This window comes from Strix uralensis, chromosome 1 (assembly GCF_047716275.1).
Source record: "Strix uralensis isolate ZFMK-TIS-50842 chromosome 1, bStrUra1, whole genome shotgun sequence".
NCBI classification, from domain to species: Eukaryota; Metazoa; Chordata; class Aves; order Strigiformes; family Strigidae; genus Strix; species Strix uralensis.
Genome location: NC_133972.1, coordinates 122,340,510 through 122,363,440, shown reverse-complemented (window position 1 = coordinate 122,363,440; position 22,931 = coordinate 122,340,510). Strand labels below are relative to the sequence as shown.

General features: G+C 39.2%; 1 protein-coding gene across 2 annotated transcripts in view; it reads left to right on the top strand.

Moving 5' to 3' along the window:
* The window catches only part of ROCK1 (Rho associated coiled-coil containing protein kinase 1), a 94,681-nt gene extending 76,133 nt beyond the window's left edge, over positions 1-18,548 (top strand). The window contains exons 28-33 of one of the 2 annotated variants that reach the window (XM_074879199.1): positions 3,667-3,737; positions 8,186-8,274; positions 9,691-9,769; positions 9,886-10,147; positions 10,930-11,137; positions 17,020-18,548. In XM_074879199.1, the coding sequence (XP_074735300.1) occupies positions 3,667-3,737; positions 8,186-8,274; positions 9,691-9,769; positions 9,886-10,147; positions 10,930-11,137; positions 17,020-17,023 (713 nt within the window). In that variant the 3' untranslated portion in view covers positions 17,024-18,548. Of the gene's footprint in view, positions 1-3,107; positions 3,157-3,666; positions 3,738-8,185; positions 8,275-9,690; positions 9,770-9,885; positions 10,148-10,929; positions 11,138-17,019 lie in introns of those variants that run through there. The other variant, XR_012630254.1, reaches the window with a different exon arrangement.
* The last annotated feature ends 4,383 nt before the right edge of the window (positions 18,549-22,931 follow it).

Below are 22,931 nucleotides of genomic sequence, written 5' to 3'. Positions count from 1 at the left end.
AGCACAGTGGCATCTTCAGGTTTTTGGTTACTATGGAAGAGTGTGAGGAGTAAGAATTCTTGAATATTGGAAAGAGATGCTTTACTGCTCATGAAGGTGCCTATATTAGCTCTAAAACAACAAAACTGCTTCATGAGTCAGTACAGTCATGGTTGTCTTGTGTGATTTTATTGAAGATTTACTGTTAGAACTCACATTTATCGTACTAGATCATGATGAATCCTGGCAATATGGATACTAACCATGAAGAAGTTTAGAATGCAAATCCACATTTTAATATATATTCAGAGATAATTGTAAGATCTGTAGCCTTCATGGAATTCTTTCTTTATATTCTGTTTGGGTCCAGCTAGCCATCGGGTATTTTTGAGGCCTATCTTGGATTTTCTGGATTGGAAATGCAAAGTATCTATTCTGGGATTCTTTCCAAAATACAGGCAAGTTGTCAGGCAATAGTTGTGAGCCTGTTTTTAAGACAGGAATGGAAGATTCTTTTTCGTAGTCTGGATACCCCATATTTTCTTAATTGCTTAATCGGAACACTCATAAATATTATTCTTTTGGATCAAATATTTGTGAAATCGCCAGATGAGCATTTGCAGTTGTGCTAGCTAACTCTGTCAAGGGAAATTAAAATGCACTATAAATATTACTTGAGACAAACCTTTGTGGCAAGGTTGGAATGAAAGGGCTCATCTACCCTTTCAAGAGTACATTTGGTTCCAGACAAATGTTAGCTTTGTTGAAAAGGAGTACATTCAGAAACTGTTATTTTCAACTGCAAGATGTTATTCACGGCTCAGAAATCATCTCTCATGCAAATAGAATTTGCTCACTAAAATAGATTTATAGTGGACAGAAAAGAATGTCAAACAATTTATTTGTAATAGCTCATCCACTTTTTACTTCCTTTGAAATTTCTTTCAGAACGTGCTGTAATAGAAATGACTTAGAAAAAACTACTCACACTGTCCCTATAAGCAGCATAGTACCTGCTGCATCTTTTACAGTTTATCATTATTGGATCTTTCCAGATTTTCATATACCACATTTTCCACAAGTGCATGCTTATTCCTTTTGAATCAGTCACAGAATCACAGAACGGTTTGGGTTGGAAGGGACCTGAAAGATCATCTAGTTCCAACCCCCTGCCATGGGCAGGGACACCTTCCACTAGACCAGGTTGCTCAAAGCCCCGTCCAACCTGGCCTTGAACACTGCCAGGGAGGGGGCATCCACAGCTTCTCTGGGCAACCTGTTCCAGTGCCTCACCACCCTCATAGTGAAGAATTTCTTCCTTATACCTAATCTAAATCTACTCTCTTTCAGTTTAAAACCATTACCCCTCATCCTATCCCTACACTCTCTGATGAAGAGTCCCTCCCCATCTTTCCTGTAGGCCCCCTTTAAGTACTGGAAGGCCGCTATAAGGTCTCCTTGGAGCTTTCTCTTCTCCAGGCTGAACAACCCGAACTCTCTCAGCCTGTCCTCATAAGGGAGGTGCTCCTGCCCCCTGATGATCTTTGTGGGCCTCCTCTGGACCTACTCAAGCAGGTCCATGTCTTTCCTGTGCTGAGGGCCCCAGAGCTGGCCACAGTACTCCAGATGGGGTTTCATGAGCATGGAGTAGAAGGGGAGAATCACCTCCCTTGACACTTCCTTTGGCGCAGGCCAGGATACGTCTGGCTTTCTGGGCTGCAAAAGCACATTGCTGGGTCATACTGAGTTTCTCATCAACCAACACCCCCAAGTTCTTTTCCACAGGGCTGCTCTCAGTCCACTCATTGCCCAGCCTGTGTCTGTGCTTGGGATTGCCCCACCCCATGTGCAGGACCTTGCATTTGGAGGACCTTGCATATAGTTGTCCTTACTATATTCCTTTTGAATTGCAGTTGTTCGTACTATGTTAATAGCAATTAATCACTTTTTTTGCAATGGAGGACTTGAGTTTTAGGATATTTCTAAAAGCGGAAGAAGATTCTCTTGATGTAAAAACTAATCAAAATATTCAAAATAGGGCAAGCACTATCTGTGATGCCTGTAGACATGAAGGAAATAGAATTCCTTTTTCAAAGCTACTGAATATCAAGAATTGGCCAGGGGTTGGGGGGGGGGTGGGGTGGGGGGGAAACCCCACCCCCCACAATTCTTATGCAGATATGAGAGGCAGCGAAATGCCAAGTTCCTTCGTGTTTCCAGGAAGGTTTTTTACTGGAATGAGTTCTGCTAACATTCCTTTCTTCCAATCAGAATTTCAATAGTTCAGTGGTCCCCCAATATTTTGAAGTTTATTCTGTGTGGAGGAATGTTAGGAAATGATTCTATATTTTTTAAGTGTAGTCCACTTCTAAATATTATATGCTGTAAGGCTAGTGTGGGAGAGGGCTTTTTTATGCCTAATTTTAATGCCTTGTACAAGGCTAGGCTGTCAGTCTCGCTGTAATTTTATGTAACAAAGTGTATGGACAAGATCTTTTATATGTTTGGATGTATCTTCAGGGCTTGGTGGGATACACCTCACATAGTTATCCCTGAAGGATAAAAGGGACCAGTAGCTCCTTACATAAATATTTGTGAAGAATGTTTCAGCAAATTTTAACTTAAATGTTTTTGAATTTTTCAGTGCTGTTAATTAAATTTATTGAAATGAATGCATACATTAGCTATTGGCTATATTTCTGTACTCTGACGATTTTTTTTACAAATCACATTTTTTACGGTCATTTAAATTTACAAAATTTTTCTCAATTGTGAAATAAATTCATAGTTATGAAGTGCAATTTTGATTACTTCATTCTCACATACACAAAATGTGAGACTTTTTACCATGTCATTTCAGATCAGTGGAATCAGGATAGCTTCACACTGCTATTACCTGGCTTCATAGTTTTAAAAATATCTATCAACAGTATCAGTTAGCTGGAGGGCTTTTTTAAAATCTGTGATTCATATTAGGCAGAATGCTAATTTTCTTGTGATGCTTCTTTGTACCATTGTTAAATTATATCAGTAGTTTCATGGTAGGAAAATACATTATTACATTACACTTTGGAAAATTGTCCACTGAAAATTTAATAAAATGCTTGTCTTCTATTCTTTATATCTAGTTGATCCTTCCTGCATTCCTTATTTATTTATCTCCTATGCTTATCTTCTGTGAGTAATGGGACACCCATGTAGCTTTGCTTGCTCTTGTGCGCTCTCCTTTTTTTTGTTTCCCTTGGAAAATATGGATCTGGTTTGTTTTACTTGCTGCATCTCCTGCTGAGTATTTTCATATAGCCCCTCTGAATGTTAAATTATGTTTATATTGAAAATCTCTTAATCATCCTCCATTTAAACTGTAACGCACTTTCAAAGCAAAGTCTGTGCCTGGCTCTTTGCAAACTATTTACAGTGTTAGATGTTGGCCTCAAGGAAAACAGCTTCACTTTATTTTGCAGTAACTGTATAATCAAATGTTAGCTTGTGATGAAGCATGAGTAAATGCTTATATCTTCATTGTATTTAGCTGTGCTTTTTATTCTGCTTTGCTGAATAGGTAATTGCCTATTACTGCATGTAGTACATCTTCCTTTCTAGTAATAGTTTGCTTTTGTGCTATTCTGCTTTATTATTGCAAATACATAAAATTATTCAATATGCTTTTTTTAAAAAAAATAACAGAATCAAGACTTGAAGGTTGGCTTTCAATACCAAACAAAGGAAATATAAAGCGGCATGGCTGGAAGAAACAGGTACAAATGGATTTTTTTTTTTTTTTCTTCCTTCTCTCCCTTGGAAAGGTTTTAGGCAGATGGTGAATTGGGTTTAGAGCTCAGTTTTAAGAAAAACAAAATAATTAGGGTAATTTAGTGTCTGTCCGTTACTTTATTGGAAAAAAACCTGAAACAAACCAACAAGAAAATTCAAATTCAGTATGAATTCTGTAGTAAGAACACTGTGCAAATTTATGACAGGTGGGTGAAGAAATGCTTAACAGTGGGCATCTTGGAACCATTAAAAATCCCATTTCTCTTCTAAGTAAGCATCTTTATAATCCTGTTGCTGAAAAGTAAGCTCTTTGTGCCCCTTGATGGCAGAGAGTAGGGAATACCACACCTGAATGTTCTGAAGGCCATGGAGGAGTACATCTCACTATAACTTGCCACGCATGATTTCCAAGGATACTTCCGTCTCCCTCACTTGTAAAATGGGCAGTCTGTCTTGAAAAGAACTGGTTTACTCTCGGAAACTGGATCTCTGTGCTGGAATTCCCACTCTAAACAAAGCAGTAGTGTTTGGCCTCTGCAGAGGTTATGATCTGGTTCTTTGAAACATCAGATGTTCAAATTGAGGTGCCTAGAAGCTTAGAACCACTTTCTGATTATGTTTTCTGGCTTTCCAGTTCCCCTCTTTGAACATCCTTCAGTACAACAAATTGCAAAAGTGAACATGGTCACTAGAATTTTGTAAATTTGCAAGCAAGTTGTATGAAATAGATGATTTGCCTGCATCTTCCTTACTTACAAAGAGCAGTATTGAAAATTATTCAGGTTATTCATGACACTTTAAGCATAACTTTCTGATTTCTGCTGAGAGGTCCTTCTCAGATACTTGTGTATACATTCACATTCTACAAGTGTTAGAAGTGGTTCCTACAAAATTTAAAGGAGGATTTAATTCCTGTCAAAGAAGCACTGAAGTGTTTCTATTGGGCCTTTAGCTGCTGAACTCCTTCTTTGAAGTACACCATTTTTCAGTTGGCTAACATGACCTTCTTTATAGAATTTAAGTGTTTTGAGTTCCTGACCTGCCTATTTTTACCTTAATATCAGACCTTCAGTGATGTGTCTGTAAATTAAAACTGCCACCTATTCTAGCTTGCAGAGAGTGAGCATTAAGCTCTGCCTTACTTCAACTAGTGGCTGCTTAGTGTATTCTCCCAGACTCTCCAACGAGGGGCAGTGTGAACAAGTGCCATATTGAAAATGCTTGCTTACTACAGTTTGGAACCTGGGGATTGCTACAGATACCTCAAACCTTTCCAGCTGGTTTCTGGTCTCTTTGCATTTCACTTTGTCTCCCTATTAGCAAACGTGCGGGAAATCTACAGGTAAGGTCAAGAATGTTCTTGGTGCCGTATTTGAGTCAAACGCCAGTAGTGTTTGAAGGGTCTTCGGGTGTCTCACAAAACACATCTATTTGTAAATCTGTTGCACAACTTGTTCTGTTTGATAGCTAAGGCTGCTTGACTCCTGTTGTTCCAGAATTGAGTCTTCAGGTTGCTGTCAGACTTCTGACAGTGTCTACGAACAGAAGCATCTGTGCCTAGGCACAGGTCGTGTAGCTTTATTTTGCTCTGGATTATCTAAAATACTGCATCATTTTCCTGTCAGAATACCTCCAGCAGCCTTTTCTGGTTGTCTTCTAGAAATGGAGATTATTCTTGCATCCTCTGATGATAAAATTTTAAACTTCTGATAAATACAGCTTCTCTAGTGAAAGACTGTATCTGAGCTTCTTTAGGCATGCCCAGTATAGGCATATTTAGTGCCCTCAAGATATTTTAGGCAGTTACTTCATTCCTACTTTCCTAGTTTGAATAATAGTTCTTGCACTTAGAAGGAATTTGAGCTACAGATTGATGCCTCTGTCATAAAATGAGGCATGCTGATAAGATTCCTTAAACTAGCTGAGGTTCAAACCAGTGAGACACAGTAGTGAGGGGCCATGTTGACTTACATGTGTGTTCTGCTGGCTGAATTGTACTGCATCTGAAACAAATTGGCTTGCAGTCAGCGTCCTCAGGTACTTCTGTTGCAAATTCTTCTGTGCTTTCAGTTTTGGGGTTGGTGGGAGGTACGCAACATCAAATATAGGCATGCCCAGATTAATTTAAAGGGAAAGCAAAATTGCATTAGCAGTGTAGTTGGATTGATGCCTGAGTTGTTATAACTTGAGCTGCTGCATTTCTGACTCAGATGTCAGTAGCACTGAGGTTTTTGCCCCATGCCCTCAGAGTCATTTAGCTTGAGTTAGAAAGGGGTAAGTGTGGAAAACTCATTTGAGAATAAACACTTGAGTTACACCCCAAGCTAACACTGAAATGTGGGTTAGCCAAGTGGAGATGATAAAATACCCTTCAAAAACCACTGTAGAACAGAACTACTTTCAGATTTTTTTTGTACGTTCACAACAGGATATCGAGGCTGTTGTACGTAACTCTTGTGAGGTTAAATGGTTCTTTCACCAAGAGTTGTATACAGCATGATAACTGAATTCCATTGCAGTCATAATTTGCATTTGTTATAGTAGTCATTTTAAGGCCTTCCTCCTGTCTGTGAAAGGCAGAGGTGCATACTTCAAAGACAAAGAAGGCATTAGCTTTCTGTTGAAATAAATCAAAGCAATTCAAGCAGACTCTTTTTCTTCAGTGGGGAAAATCACAAGAGGCCCACATTACAACTTAGTAGCTATTCAGGTTGATCAGGCTTTCTATTAATGAACCTTGACTGAGGGACTGAAAGCCCTTTTAGTTAGGGGGAAAAACATCCTTTGTGGTTTTTTTAGATGCATCTCAGTAACTGAGATATACAACTGTAGCACCCAGGTTGTGTAACACATTTTAAAAACACTGTTCTATAAACTTGTTAACATTCATATTCAGGTTTTGCGGTCAGACTCAGTCCTGTGTAATGAGGAGGTTCAACCTCCTCTTGTGGGAGGAGTAAACACCATTTACTTCCACTGTCAGTACCTGCATTGTGCAGAAACCCATTCAGTTACCTACAAGTAATTGGAATTCAAGATGAACTGTTTGTGTATTCGCTCTTGTTTTCTGTTCTCTCCCCTGCTTCTGGGTTGTATTACACCTAAATCTGGAGCTCAATATAGACAGAGCAGTCAGTCTACCTCTTTTTAATCCTCTTAGTACCTCATACCTTCTAATATGTTGTTTCTAAAACATTTGAAACTGCAGGAGAGGGAACTGCCACAGCTGTCACTGAGCTTATGTTTACGGGCAGTTTTAGCAAAGACATTGAACTGGCAGCTCCCGGTGAAGAGCAACAGGCAGCGAATTCTAAGCCTTGAACTCACTGGGAAGTGCTTAGGTTAGAGGTGTTTGATCTTAACTGGCCTCTGGGTTACAAAACTTTTCTGAGTAGCTTGCTTTGTTTTTCATGTCATATGAGCACGTTTGTAATTCTTTGTGACAGTGAGCAGCACTGGAACAGTGTCTGTATACTTTAGGCTGAGGACAGCAACATCCTTGGGCTTTTTGGTGCGGGAGGGTGGACACTGCAGGCATACTTAGCATTTGAGAATTCTCTTGGAAATGAGGCCTGCAGTCCACCCCTGCTCTAAAACTCACAGTGCCTTCCCAGTAGCTCTTGTTTATTCCTCAGAATCCCATGCATTCCACTTTTTTCAGTGGTATGGGATAGGTGTAACATATTACTGGTCAGATTTTGAGCAAGAACTTTTAAAACACTTAGGGGGAAAAAACTGCTCAACGCATTACCAAATGTTTCTGTTCTTTAACATCTCTACCACTCTGGAAAAAAACTCAGTGGTTTGACCTTTAAAGTGACACATAGCAAAATAATGTTCATTTCTTTTCTCCTCCTTTGCAAACCTTTCCCTTACTGTCTCGATGTGTTCCTAGATTTGGAATGTACACCAGACCTCTGTTTCTGCTGATTCATGTGGGCTCTCTATTTTACTAGTCCATTAAATTGAAAGAGTGGGAAGTAATTAGCTGGAGTGGTGAGAATCTCTTCTACCCTACCAGCAGTTTGGTGCAAAGTATCAGTGAGTCCTGCAAGTCTCTAGAACTAGAGAAGCTGTTTACAACTTTATCAGTAAGTGATAGATTCTGCACCCCAGGAGTTTCTCAGTGATATGGCAATTTTCATAGTATCACACCAGTAGCAGCTGAAATATTTGAGTTTGTGTACAAACAGACTTCTAGAGTCATCACAAGCATTTTGGGGTGCTCCAGTGACAATACACAGTCACTGCAGCTGTAGCACTGTGCAGCTGTCAGTAGTGTAGCTGCCTGCATGATGATTTAAGTACTCCTAATATTAGTTTAAAAACGTTAATTTATTCAGGCTTTTTATGTGCACATGGGAGTACAGTAGGATAAATATTGCTTTTAAAAAATGCAACTTTAACTAGATTTTACCCTTTCTTTCCTCAGTATGTTGTGGTGAGCAGTAAAAAGATACTGTTCTACAATGACGAAAAGGACAAGGACCAGTCTAATCCATCCATGGTACTAGATATAGAGTAAGTAAAGTTACTGTTAGTTTTGGATACAAATGGGCAAAAGAGCATTGTGTGTGAGATAACTGATAACAACTTAAGAAACTTGGAATCAAAATTCCATAAATAATTTTAAATTTCCTGCACTAGTTGGAAAATGTCTGTTTATCTGTGTTTCAGGGTGATGTTAAGATACTACTTTTTCTTTGTCCTACTATTGCATTGCTAAAAGTGAAAAAGTTAAATACACAATAGTGTGGTACTGTCTGTGGTTGCTGGTGTGAATTTACAGAAATGAAGAGCCTTGTCTTGTTATGACAAAGAAGGGTCAGAGACAGCAGAACCCACATATTGTGCCATCTCTTTTTATGATTCAATATAATTGTGATTAGTGTATTCAGGGTGATTAGTGTGATTCAGTGTTTTTTTCCAGCTGCTTCAACAGCTGCTTTCTAAAGCAGGGCATGACAGTTGTGGGGTAGATAGGGAACTGGCTGTCTCATTTTAGTTCTCATACCCTTGCTTCATACCTTTTTTCATGCTGTCTGAGAAAGGATCAGTGTTGATCAAACCCAGAGCATTTCTAACTTTTCCAGCTGGTTTTTGTTTAGAGTGACAAAATAAATGAATTGTGATCCCTTTACATTTGTTATACATGAGAAAAATTGTGTCAAATATCACTGAAGCCCATTGCAGATACATGACTGAGTGTGATGTTTGAACAGCTGATGGACATTATGGGACCTTATAGAGTAGTAATTGAAAAAAGGTTTTAAAATTCATGAATAGGTCTATCAGTGACTAACAAATACAGTGGTCTGGAAGGAATCTCAAACTCGGGAAGTGCTTAAGCTGCCAATTGCTCATAACCAGGAAAAGAGTTATTTTCTCTGAGCTGTTTCTTATTCTCTTTTCATAAACATCTGTTACGGCAACTGTTGAAAACAGGATGTTGGGATAGACGGGCTTACAGTCTTGACCCAGTATAAGATGTTCTGGGTTGCCTTTTGTGATGTTCTGGCACTGATTGCTAATCAACTGATAACATGATTTAGGAGAAAAATTAGTGAGTAGTGCTATACTTCATATGGTTACTTCCATCCAGGGTTATCAATGAGCTTTTCCAATAATAATCACTTAAACTTCCCAGTGGTCTGGGAGAGAATTTGAAAGCCTTTTTCACAGGTAAATTTACCATGGTGGATCTTGAACCCATTGTAGGATAACCGTCTCTTCATGCTATGAAATGTTTCGGTCTTATTTGGGTACACAAGATCTATATGGTTTATGAATTAATTCCTAAAATCATTTTGCAGCCTGGAAGTGTATCATATTGCTTGCATAAGCAAGATTTATAAGAACTTCAAAGTACTTTGATAACTGTGTTAAAAACATACATAGCCTTTTATAATTCTCTGATCTATGTTTCTTCTAATCTAGTAAGCTGTTCCACGTCCGGCCTGTAACTCAAGGAGATGTATATAGAGCTGAAACTGAAGAAATTCCTAAAATATTCCAGGTAAAAAGAAGTGTATTCAAATTTCTATTTAACATTCTTGAAGAAGGTCGACAGCTTCTTTGAAAAGTGTATAAAAATGCCTAGTGCTTCAACAATAACACAGTATTCTTTTTCAGATTCTCTATGCTAATGAGGGGGAATGCAGGAAGGATTTGGAGGTAGAACCAGTACAGCCAGCAGAGAAGACAAATTTTCTAAATCACAAAGGCCATGAATTTATTCCAACGTTATACCACTTTCCAGCCAACTGTGAGGCCTGTGCCAAACCTCTTTGGCATGTCTTTAAACCTCCTGCTGCCCTGGAATGTCGAAGATGCCATGTGAAGTGCCACAGAGACCACCTGGATAAAAAGGAGGAATTAATTGCACCATGCAAAGGTATACTTATGTTTTTTTGCATTTGGTACTCTCTGCGTGGTTTAGCCTAAACTAAACATGCTAAACTACTGGAAGCAAATAAAAGCACTTTAGTTTAAACGTTTTCTACTCTTCAGTTCTATGATTTTTAGATGTGAAAGGTGCTATTAAAATAACAGACTGTTAACACTACTTATGAAGAGGCAGCTGTGGCAAGCCTCTATAGGGAGGTCTTTGCTGGTGTAACTGATGTGGCTCTGCTGAGGGCCCTGGGAGCACAAAGGGTCCCTGGAGGTCTGTACCCAAGGACTGGGCAGCTCCTTGGTTCCCAGGCCGTTCTCTCTGTACTGACACATGGCCCATGTTAGGGACCGTGCAGTGGCCGCATCACCAAGCTGTGCAAAGACCTTGCAGAGTGGTTCTTCAGCCTCTTCACTGATGGGAGTAAAGGTTTCCTCTCTGTGCTCCTGTGAAGTGGAGTGTTTGGGGTGTGTACTCTGGAACTCGGCCATAAGACACCCGTACAATTTCCAGTTTATTAGGGCTGCAATTAGTATAAGTTTTCTTATTTCCTGAATGTTACCGTTAGACTCAAGAATCTTAATGCAGAGCAACAAATATGGAAAGAAACTATATTCATAATTCCCCCTGCTGTTTGTTGTCTTCCAAAAATATATGAACAAATGCAATACAAGCATGTATATAGGTGCCATTGTTGTTTCCAGTGGCATACCTGGTATGTCATAATTCTTATTTTGATAATGAGTCCTAGTTTTTGCTGAATCATCTTCTTCCTCTTACAGTGAGTTACGATGTAACTTCAGCAAGAGATATGCTGTTATTGGCATCCTGTCAAGATGAACAGAAGAAATGGGTGACTCATTTAGTAAAAAAGATCCCTAAGACACCGCCATCTACTTTTGTTCGTGCTTCTCCTAGAACTATGTCTACAAGATCCTCTGCAAATCAGTCATTCCGAAAAGTTGTTAAAAATACTTCTGGAAAAACTAGGTGAGAAATAAAACTACAAAAGCTACAGAGCTTTTTACCTAAAATAATCTCTGTTTATAAATTCTATTTAATGTGAAATTGTGCAAGAATTCCATAGTTGAGACTGCTGAACTGCTGATCTAAATCTCTGCTCAAATCCTGAAGGAAGGAAGGAACAGACAGAATTCTCCTGCTATTGTGGTAGATTTATCAGTTCTTCAGATTTGGAAAGGTACTGTAGAGGTGGCAGTGCATGGCCTGCCAATGCATGTGAGGGAGCTGGTTGCGTTTTTTCCTGTTTAACAGCAAGGCTCAGCAGATACATCTGCAACGGCATTTAACTGCAAGAATGATCCACATAGTCATTCGTGGATGGACTCATAGAGCTTGCATAAGCTAGGAGCCTTCTGCAAATGGGGGGGGAAACGAGAAATGTGTAGATTCTCAGTGTGTTGTTCTACCATTTCTTTTGGTGTGAAGCAGCTTAAGTATTAATTCCGTTCTTTCTCCCTGGTTACTCATTCCCTGTCTCCTAGCCCAGCAGTTGTGTTTGTAAGCTGTTTGTGACCCTATGCATTAACCAGGGCAAGGTTTAAAATACACTTTCTTTAATGCTAGGTTACTGTAAGCTCATGTTTGGCTTCCTGCATTAGCTTCCTCATAAAATATGAGTGTTCATTTCCCCAAAAAGAACTGATTGGGTCAACAGTATGAAATGGAAAGTAGTATCTCGGTAGGGAGTGTCTTCCTAGATTGGGCTACCAAACAAAAAGTCCTGCAAACATTCCTTGCATGAAGTGCAATAAAAGCAAACTTTTACATGTAAAGAAACACTGGGTATATCGTGAAACATCCTCCTGCAGAGGAGAGTAGGGAAAAAATCTGAAAGATACAAAGGGTGCTGATTTTCTTGTCCCCATAATTAAAACATAAGCAATCATAGTTTTGAGACACTAATATATTCAGTGAAGGCCCTCTACATAATCTCATCCCGGAAAATTACTTTAGGCCTCGAATACAAAGCTGTCAATATAAAAAAAAAAAAACAGTGATGTTGCAGGCAGTTTTGTGTTAGAGATAATAATCAATGCAACAGCACGAGAAGGACACAAAAAGAAATCTGTGACCAGCAGTTAAGAACATTTAGCTGTGCTGGAGTATTTGGGGGAGAAGTTGTATTCACCAACACTGAAAAACTCTGTTTGCCAGTTAGAGTTGAAATGGCAGGAACGTAACCGAATCACGATGTGATTTTCCATTTTTCAACACCGGTGCTTAAGCAAACTGAAGTTGTGAAACACAGAAACACTTCTGATTTGTGGGGAGATTTCCTGGGAAGTGGGCAGTTTTTCCTTACAGTCTTCACTGTAGAAGTCTGTTGAAAACAAGGGTGAGTGCAGTGGAAAAGCACACAGTGATAAATCTGAGTTAAGAAGAATGACTGTAAAATCAGAATTTCCTTACAGAATAGTAGCATCTTCAGTATTGTACCAAATAAAGACAAATTGGTAATTGGTAATTGCTAATTTCAGGGGGTTTCAGTCATGTTTGTTATGTACTTACGTGGTGTGTACTTGTTCAATAGAATGTTGTTAAACTTTTGTCTACAAAATGTCCATTTCTCCCAACTTCCAAGAGCTTTTATAAAGCTTCACAGTGTTTCCAAACTTATTTTTCCTTCAGTCCTCAATTTTCCAAGATTTACTGAAAAATGTTAGACCCCCTCCATAGGCTTTAGCCAGATCTTTTAAGACTTTTGGATATAGATTACACCTGCTGATTTTAAAATATGCATCATTAATAGCTGTTGTTTAACATCATCTTTATTTACAGTAGGACAGTTGAAGTACGTCTGTGATTGAGAAAAGTATGAAGTGCTTTTATGTATTGTATGATATATTTATTTCAACAATAATCAGGATTCTAGAAACCAGTTATCAAAGGGAGACCTTTTAAACAGGCAGATGGAGGTGGTAGAATTACTTAGAGCTGGTTAAAGAGCTCTGTTACTAATTAGTAAGACTTTTCAGTGAGTCTTGGACCACCTAAGACTGAAAGAAAAAGCATATATCATGTTGATACTTAAAAGGATTAGGTGGAATGATTTTGATACTAAATGGTCATCCCACCATAAATTCTGGGGAAAAAACCCTCAGAACTGATAATGTAAAATTAATTAATATAGTTTCAAAAGAGTTTTTAAAATGTGACACTGAAATAATGCTAGTGAACGTTGCTTAATGAAAAAGATGTCAAATTAACTGAGAATCTTTTGATGAGGTAGCATTCTTGGACAGTAAAGAAAACCAACCAACTCGCCCCAGACCAACCAACCAACCAGCCAGTGGAGTTGGAATTGTTTTAATACACCATTTACATCTATCGTTAAGCAGTATTAATTGGAATAATCTAAAACAACACTTGGAAGTTCATAGTCCTGATTATAGATTTTAGAAATCATCCTCTGCTATTGAGCATACAGGTTCTTCCCTTCCCCTGCAGGACCTTACCCGTATAGAGTTCACTTTGTAAAGATAGTGTATACTTCTTTATTTCACATTTAGATCTTTATAGAGTTGTAGATTTTCTTTTCCAAAAGGCTCTTTGAATTGTATTCTGAGTATGTTTTCCATTTGTCCTTGTGAGGTTCTCTGGTAGCTATAATAACCAGATTTTTTTTTTAAAGTTCTCTTACAATGTTTGTTTCCAATTTCTGGGAGGGTCTTCAGATGTGCTGTACTGCATTTACTGTAGTATACCTCACACTAGGGCGTGGAGGGGGAATTTGCTTGTTAGTGTACACACAATTTAAAAAAAAAAAAGGGAGTAAAAGTTAAAAACCTACTATAGGCAAAACAGCTGTGGTATTCAGATGTCTTACAGCTGCTAGCTTTTCAATAGATTTTTTTTTTCACCATAACCGTGTGATTTTTCTCAAGTTTTGCTTTCAAGATCTTAACTTTTTTCCAGGCATTTTAGAGTTAATTGGAAAAGTACAGAAGCTTTCACCCATACTCTTTTATGGGAGCAAATCCATTTCTTAAATCGATTCATTGATTCTTCTTCACTCTTGTTTTAATAGAATGCTGGCTTGAGGTTGCCTTTAGCAAGAACAAGTTTGCAGCTAATCTCGAATGAACAGATTTACATGTTTGAAAATTTACAGAAACTCTTGAAGGAGTAGATCTGTTTGGGAGATCAGTTCTTCAGACAATTTCTGTTGTTAATCCTTATTGGCATTTGTCGCATGAGAGCATTAGAGAATTACAGAAATACACAAGTATTGAATGGGAACTTTTTTAAAAATAAGAAACACCATCTTTAAAGGTCTTTTTTAAGATCCTAGAGATACAATGAGCCTGATAGCTCACCAGCACCAGGAGGAGGAGAGCTGCACATTCCTGTGCTTTATCTTGTGTCAGCTCACGCTTCACAGATTACCACCGTAAACTGAACTGTTTTTTAGCAGAGAATTAATCCAGGAATGTTTTCACTAAAGTGAATCCAAAAACCCCAAAGGATAATAACAAAAAAAACCCCAACAGTAACCTCACAGAAGAAAAACATGTGGTATTCTGTTGGGTTAGGAAGTTGCAGTGGTTCATGGAAGGGTACAGAAAGCACCAAATCTGTCTCAAGAATGGGAGGGAGAAGGTGGTGGTCTTGCCCTAGTGAAGTATCAGGTCAGATCAGCTGTTCAGAATACTGCAGCCTTGGGTTTTCTCCATCCGCCCTAGTGTACGGCCTCTGTTCACACCTTTCTCCATCACCCAGTGGGATCTTCCATGTTCTTGGGAAGAAATAAAGCTCTTAAGTTTTCCGCCAGTTCAGAAGTTAGTACCTGTATGGTATCTTATCTCTTTAACTTGAATTTTTCTAACAGACTGTGATGTGAATCAAACAGTTAACATTTATCTTACTCCTTTAGACTGAGCCCAAATCCATCAGTGAGTTTGACAAAATTAGTATTTGCCCTTAGAAATGTTGCTTCTTAATGATGTTTAATACCGACATAGCTTCCTAGAACGTATAATTAATTTACAGCAAACTGTTTTAAGGCTGCATGTTATAGGCACTGAGCATGGAGGAAGAAGCATATTGAGCGTAAGTCATTTAGAGAGGCACAGTACTTGACCTGCGAGAGTGCTAGGGATGTGTGTGCTGCCAGCTTGTCCTGCTGCATGGAGACGTGTGCAGGAGGCAGGGGGCATCCCCCCGCACCTCGCTGATGCTTGAGGAGCTGCTCAGGTGGCTTTGTGGCGTGCTCTGTCCCCATCGGACAGCTGCCACTGGGTTGACTGGAATGTAGTGGGGCTTGCATGACGCCTGCAGAGCAATGCAAGTGAATAATGAAAAGATGCGGTTACACAGAGCAAATAAGCATTAGAAAAAGGTCTTCTCATTCAATCTATTCTACTGCAGATGTTTTTGTGACTTTCTCAGACAAATTTGATGTTAGTTGGGACTATGAACTAGACAGTTACTGCTGTGATGTAGTAAGACCAGCCTGTGCCTTGATACCACTACATATTCTATCCTGTATGTTTAGAAAGAAGAGGCATTGGATTTATTTTAGAAAAATTCACTTCTGATGTGCTCAATGTTTAAGTTTAGATTATTAAATAAATTTACAATGGATCTTAAATACCGATCACTTAACTGGTGATTGCACAGTAGCTGAGCTACTCTGACAGGCTGTTGCTGTCTGATTTTTCCCTCTCTGTCTTCCTTCCCTGCTCTTCTGTCATTGGATCCTGTGTAAGTGCTTGAAATGAAACATTTTGGAACCTTCCATGAAGGTTCACAATTCAGTTTCCTGACTGTCAAAGAAATGTAGGCTTATTTTGCTGAGGTAGTGAGTGGAATCAGCCCCCTGAGATTGCAATGATTGCCAAAGCTGAGGACGGGTAAGTAGGAGGGTGCTCCCCTGGGGTCAGGAGGGTGATAGTGGAGGAACAGCGCTGCTCTGAACTCCAGACACTGCACCCTGCAGTTCTCATCCTGACCTCTTTACCTAGACGTGGGAGTAAGAGAAGCAGTGGTGATTCTTACAGGACATGTGTTTCGATTATACTAAGTGAGAATTGTTGTCTTGTCAGACAGTATAGCAGAACTTGATCTTCGGTGAGCAGGCATTAACTGTTTTGTCGAATGGATACAGACTTTTTAACACATGCTTTAAGACATTTTGGTAAATTTAATTTAGCCACCTAAACTGATCCACCTTTCTTTGCAGTTGATAGGCAGCACTTGATTGACTGCATGGAGAGGTGTATCAGACTCATTAAAAGGAGCTTCACGTTCATCTTAAGTTCTATTCCTCATTTTAATAACTTCTCACTCGTAAATACGAATCGGAACTTCACGATGAACGTGCTAGCGTTTGCAGTACTGCTTCTAGATCTGAAACTATGCTTCATGTGTATCAGCACAGTTGAGGTATTTTGTTTTAATATATTTGGACTTGGGCACCTCATGAAGTTAATGCAGGTTTAAAAGAGAACGAAAACAAAAAACCAAAACTCCAGTGCATCAGATGAGCTCTGGTGACTGCATGTGTGTGCTCTTAGCCCGATAGGGAGCCTTTTCTCATCCTGCAAGTGGAAGAGGGTCACCTTGCATTTGCCATGAACATAACCATGATTGTTTACTCTTAATGGTTTACTTGTAAAGTTGCATAATATTATCATCTCTGTGTTCATTTATTGTTGTTTGAAATTAAGAACAGTTTGTGGATGATTGTGAAAGTATAATCTTAGTATTGTACCTTGTAAATTGAAAAAATATTTTGTTAATGTAAGAGAAAGTATTTTCTTCACTGAAGCTCTTGGCAAACATGCACTAGTGTTACGAAGCTAACTTTTATATTTGTTATTAATTGTCTGTTGTCTTCCTTGTTGCAGCTAACCACATGTACAGTGCTTAATGGAATCTCATGGGATGCGGTCTGAGAAACAGGGCTTTTTTTAACCACACAGAGCAGTGCAGACGGGCTGTTGTTCCTTTCAACGTAACTATCACAGGCTTCAGGGTTAAGATTGCTATTACTGTCTCCTCCTTGCTTTGGCACAAAAGCACGCTGAGGGTGTTTAATTGCGGGTTTGCCTAAAGGTAGATTAGATTAATTATTACTATGTAATGCAAGTTAAAGCAAAAAAAGCTTAGCTAGGTGTATTAAAAAAAAAGGTGCTGCCTTTTTGGATTTAAAAAAAAAAAGCCTGTCAATCATGATGAAATGCAGCCAACTTTCTTCATATCAGTGAAAGAAAAGGACTGTTTACCCTGTGAAGGGGATATTTATGTCAAGATGAGCATACGAAACGGAGTAGAGGAGGAAGGTTTCTCAATGAGAAGGACTGCAATTGCTTTCAAGACTCAAAGTTGTGCTCTTGAAGACTGCAGAACTAGCTTAAAAATGAAGCCTTATCACTTGAACTTCAGTGCCTTCACTGCAGAGTTCTTAACAGCCTTAATGCTAACCACCCACTATGGAATGGATCAAAGTGTTAAATGTTTTGCATTATGCTTTACAAAATACTGATTCAGCAGGTTTGTAAAGGGGGGAAAACAAGTAAATTGCCTTTAATCTATGCATTTTTTGCCAAGCCATACTGAATTATTTTACTATTAGAGGCATTAGAAACTAACAGTAAAAAGAACCACCGAGTTTGGAAGCATATTTTGGGGTACATCATTTCTGTAACTGTATAATGTATTGCCTTACAATTTTAAGTGATAACGTACATTAAGTTAACAAACATTTAAGAAATATATGCACTGTTTGAACTGTAAATTATTTTTAGAACACTTTTACTGGGTTTTACATTGTCCTTTTAGTGCCTTAATTTGAGGTAATTGTATTATTGCCATGTCAATAAATGTAGAAACCTAAAACTAAACAAAGGAAACCTCTAAAAAACTATCGCGTATCAGTGGTTTTTAGTGAATTTTAATTGGTTGAAGTATTGTAGATGCTAGATGCATTTTCTAAATTAAGTACAACCTTTGAATGAGAATTCCTCTTACAAAGAAAGACTGATTCTGGTTCATAAGCCAAAAGATGCATGGGCAATGCAAAAAAAAAAAAAGCATATCACGCAAAAAGCTCTGAGTAATTCAGGAATTTCAGTAAATGCTGTCAGACTCTTGCTTTGTAGCAGGAATACATTCATGATATGGGCAGTATGGTTTTATTTTATTTTATTTCTTAACCAAATACCTCCTCAGTAATTTATAATGGCTTTGCAGTTGTGTATTAAATAAGAAGCACTGGAAAACTGATTCGTCCTTAGGACGATTTGCATGTTTCAAGTGGTATTGAAAGCCGCACTGATGGATATGTAATAATAAACATATCTGTTATTAATATGGTAATGACTCTGTGCTCATTTAATGAGAAATAAAGTAATTTATGGAAAGACCCTTTTGAAAATGACTGGCATGGTGTTTTCTCCTGACTGCAGTTTATACACCTTTCTGAAGCATTCATACATTGCAACTTCCTAGTAAAAGGTGCATTTGCAACACCTAGGGGACTCTATAAACATTTTTTTACTATTCTGTGTGAATAAGTAAATAGCATATTTAATAATTTTTTTCATTCCCTCCTTCTGGCCTGCTGTAGTAGCCTAATTTGTATTTATTAGTCAATACCACTCTGAGCTTGCCTTGTGATTGCTTCATCCTTCATGATGCAGGTTTGGAGCTTCAGAAATCCCACTTATTTGGGGCAGGGGGAAAACCCTGTTCAAAAGCCACAAAACTGTGGGGTGGTTTTTGTTGCTGGGGCTTTTGGGGTTGGTTGGTTTTTCTTCTCTTTTTTTTTTTTTTTTAACAACAGCCTGTGCATCCTATGAAACTAGCTGTCCGTAAATCTCCCTGGGTAATCTGCCAAGGCCTGTAGAACAAGGGAGTAGTAAGGACAAATTACATGAGAAGGATTGTATGCCCTTTGAAGGTCACAAAGCTGGGAAGTACAGACAAATAGAAGCAGGTGATGTGGTAATTCCAGAAAATTCCTGTATCAGAAATGTCAGCAACTTCAACACTGTGGCTGGAGCACACTAAAGACCACCTTCCAGATTGCCAGCCATATTGACTGTCAGTTTGCCAAGCAAGGTAGGCGATAATTAGGACTTGCTTTACTCTCCTATCACATACCCAGAGTGGAAATAATATAGTAAAATGATTAAAAGTAACTTAAACATTATTGTAGGAAATTTAGCAATAGAAAAGGCCTATGGTCAGGTCATTCTCCAGCCCCAGATTAGGTTTTGGATTGATTTTCTGCTTTCCTTTATGTGTAACTGGCTACCTCTCCTGGCTCAAAAACTCTTACTTGAGTAATTTCTTAATCAAAAAAAAGTCATCTTCTGTAGTTCTGTATTTTATGAACCTGAAAAATAGCATAAAAACTATTATGAATAGATAATGACTAGTGGGAAGAGGGAGGGATGTTAGAAAAAATGGGTTTGATCTACAGATTAGTACATACTACACTTCCATAGCTTTTTAGCAATGCTGAAAGTCTGCAATTATTTTTCAGTGCTGATTTTGCTTGGGAAAGAAGCAGTGGACATAATGAAGTGTAAAATTACATTGACTTGTGTATCTGGGATAAGTTGCAACTATAAAATGCTGTAATAATAGTCTAGACAAGCAAATTACAGTCTGTGTGTTCTGGTGTACTGATGCTGGCACTTGTTTACTGTAAACAAGGTGTCCATCTACAGGAATAGCTGTACTTTGAATAACAAATTCAGCTAAAGGTTTCTACTCTTAAGTAATGCCTATGATATCAACTGTGCAAATAGATATTTCAGGGGAAAAAATATTAAACTTTTAGCCAGCATCAGTTTTACCATCCATAAAAAAGTCATCGGTATGCTGCCATGTTCACTACAGCTTCACTTTTTCCATCTCTGGCCTCCTTATGTTGCTTAGCCTTTACCCTTGTCGCTAACGATTCCTCGAATAGCAACATTTTGCCTACACTCATCTAACACAGTACCAGAGAGTCATCAAGAGATGTGAATGGTAAGGTAGGAAGAGCTAGCATAAATCAACCTGGGTTCGTTTGTATTGGTGAAGCTGGAGTTTTACACTGAGAAATTGAGAAGTCCAGATTCTTTCATGATCATTTTTTGTTGATTTGCCTCCACCTTTTTTCCATTTTCTATTACCGTATTAGGTTGAAAGTTCAGTAACAGTGGTAGAACGCAAAAATCTGTTCTTTTTCATTCCCTCTCCAAGCCTTCTGATTCCTGCTGAAGAAAACAGGAAAAGATAAGAGGAGCTAATTGTAGCAAAACAGCCTGGGTAATAAGAAAAGGATTTGGCCTCTCCCACAAGCAGGATTTAGTAGCAGCCACCAAGGCTGTAGCCAGAGGCAAGTCAGGAGTCACAGGGTGAGAGGAGGGGCAGCAGGTTCTGAGCTTCCCTCTGAGCCAGTGACCTCTACTGGGAATTTTCTATGTACTAGTTACAAACAGAAAAAATGTAAATGGCATTTTGCTTGTTTTCCTTCCCCCAGGTGTACATTCATAGTGACCCAGAATGAAGAACATTTGAAAACCGTTGAAATGGAACAGGTAACGCTGAACAGTGTGTTACCTTAAACATCTCCCAGATTGCTACATTTTTCTTTACCCTGCCATTACATTTTCTGTATCATCTATTAGTACAAGTCACACCTTACTGACACTGCTTTTTTCAGCGTGTAGTTGCTGTGAGATAGGGATCGACTGTAGCAGTGGCTTTTCAGGTTGGGTGTGCCTGGGCTGGGCCATGCCCCGGGTCCCTACGTCAGCTCTAGGAGCCGCCACTGCCTGGTGCAGCCATGGGGGGTCTCTGTCTGGGCCTCGCTTGGACCCCAACGGTGCTGGGGAGATCCTGCATGCCAAAGTTTTGTTCAAGTATTATGTTCCTGTTCCTTGTTTTCTGTGCGGATTCATTTGGAGACAGTCAAGGTTTGCAGTGCAGGAAAGTGGAAAGCTTACCTCATGAAAAAGAACTTTTCTTTAAACAGTTGAAGCACTGTAACATATTAGGACCGTGGAAAATCAGACCTAAAGCTCTTAAAACAGGGATTATTTTGAGTTTAATATGCAGGGCAATTATTTGTAAGTCATGTGATGTGTGATTTGATCCTACCTGTGCTGTGAATACACGCTCATTAAAATGCTTAAAGCCTAAAGATACATAGAAAGGTTCCTAAGAACATTAATCCCTGTAGAAAATAAAATGTATGTTAATAAATGCACCTGCTAATATATTGGATGAGGACAACACATCTTCCCCTTTAAAGAAAAAAGTAAATGCAGTATCATAATTCCTGAGACTGATTATTTAAAATAAAACCTACCACCTTTGTTCTATCATGGGCATCACCAGGGTGCCTAAAGCACATCTTGCGAAGGGGCTTGCCTTGCTTCCCCCCGCCTTTTGCTGTATCACTGCACCTGCTTGTACCGTCTGAGGGTACACTTACTACTTCTGCTCCTCAGGAGTGAGCCACAGGAGATTTCACAGAGTCAAAGCCTTTTGTGAACAGATCTGGACTTGCTCTGACCCATCTCCCAGCATTAAGAAATCCTGACAGGCCTGTTGGCCTGCACACGGTGTTGTGCTAACGACACAACCCTGACTTTTGGATCTAAGCTGCCTTGCATCCCGCCAGCTGGGGATGGGAAGCAGCCGTGCTCCGGCAGCCCCACAAGTCCACAGAGACACAGCCGGGGCAGGCAGCTCCACTGTCCCCCTGCCCCCGTGACCCAGCCCGGGGTTCCCTCAGGGCTTGTCATCACAAAGAAAAAAAGATGCATTTAATAATGTTTCACCAATCTTTTATAATTTTAATTTCATCAAGGTAATCTGTACTTCATATTTCTACATCAGGTTACACTCTTTGTCTCTATACTCCTTACATCAGTTTGTGTAAGGCTCAAGGAAACCAGCATCTATTGATCTCCTCCTTAAGGAAAAAGGCACAAAGCTGTTATGGCAGGAAGAGGCCTACACGATCGTGGCGGAAAGAAGATAGAGATAGTGGTTCTTCACCTTGTGGAGGTTGGGAACGGTTTTCCTGCAGATACAAACCCCCGATGGCCTGCGACTGCCTGAGACCTGAACCATTAAGGGTTACTCAGAAGGGAAGGATGTATATTCAGTGCCACTTCAGACCACAGAGCATTCAATTTTCACTTAGGAGTCATGAATAAATGGCGTCTACAGAGGTCACTGTTGGTATTAAGAACAAACAGCTAGACTGGAGATATCCTGCACTTAAGACTCAGGGGCAGACAGCTACGATCTGCCCTCACTTGAATAGATGTTCTGCAGGATCTCACCCTGAAACTGGATTAAAGCTTTTCTAGAAAGCTCCTTTAAGCAAATCAAAGTAACAGATGATTCATCACCCTTGCTGGTAAACTTTAATAACAGTTAAACAGCCTTAGTAATTGCAAACTCCATCTTAATTCAAGATCCAGCTTAATTTCAGCATAGGATCCACTGGAGCTTCTCTGTGAAATGTAATCCTTGTTCCTCAAAACTTCCTTTCATGTCTAGGAGCCTACACTGGACAATAAAATCAACTTCCATTCTTCTTCTCCATGACAAACTGAAAAGAGGGCAATTTCTGAGCCTTCCATCATAAGGATTGTTTGCAAGCCTGGGATTATTTTTACGGCCATTTTGTATATCCTTCTTCAACTGTTTGGAACTGAAAATCACATCTGGCCAGCAGCATGTTTTTCAAGGAAAGATCCTTTCTGTTTTGGGTGTCACTTCTACAGCAAAAGCAGGGCCACAGTGC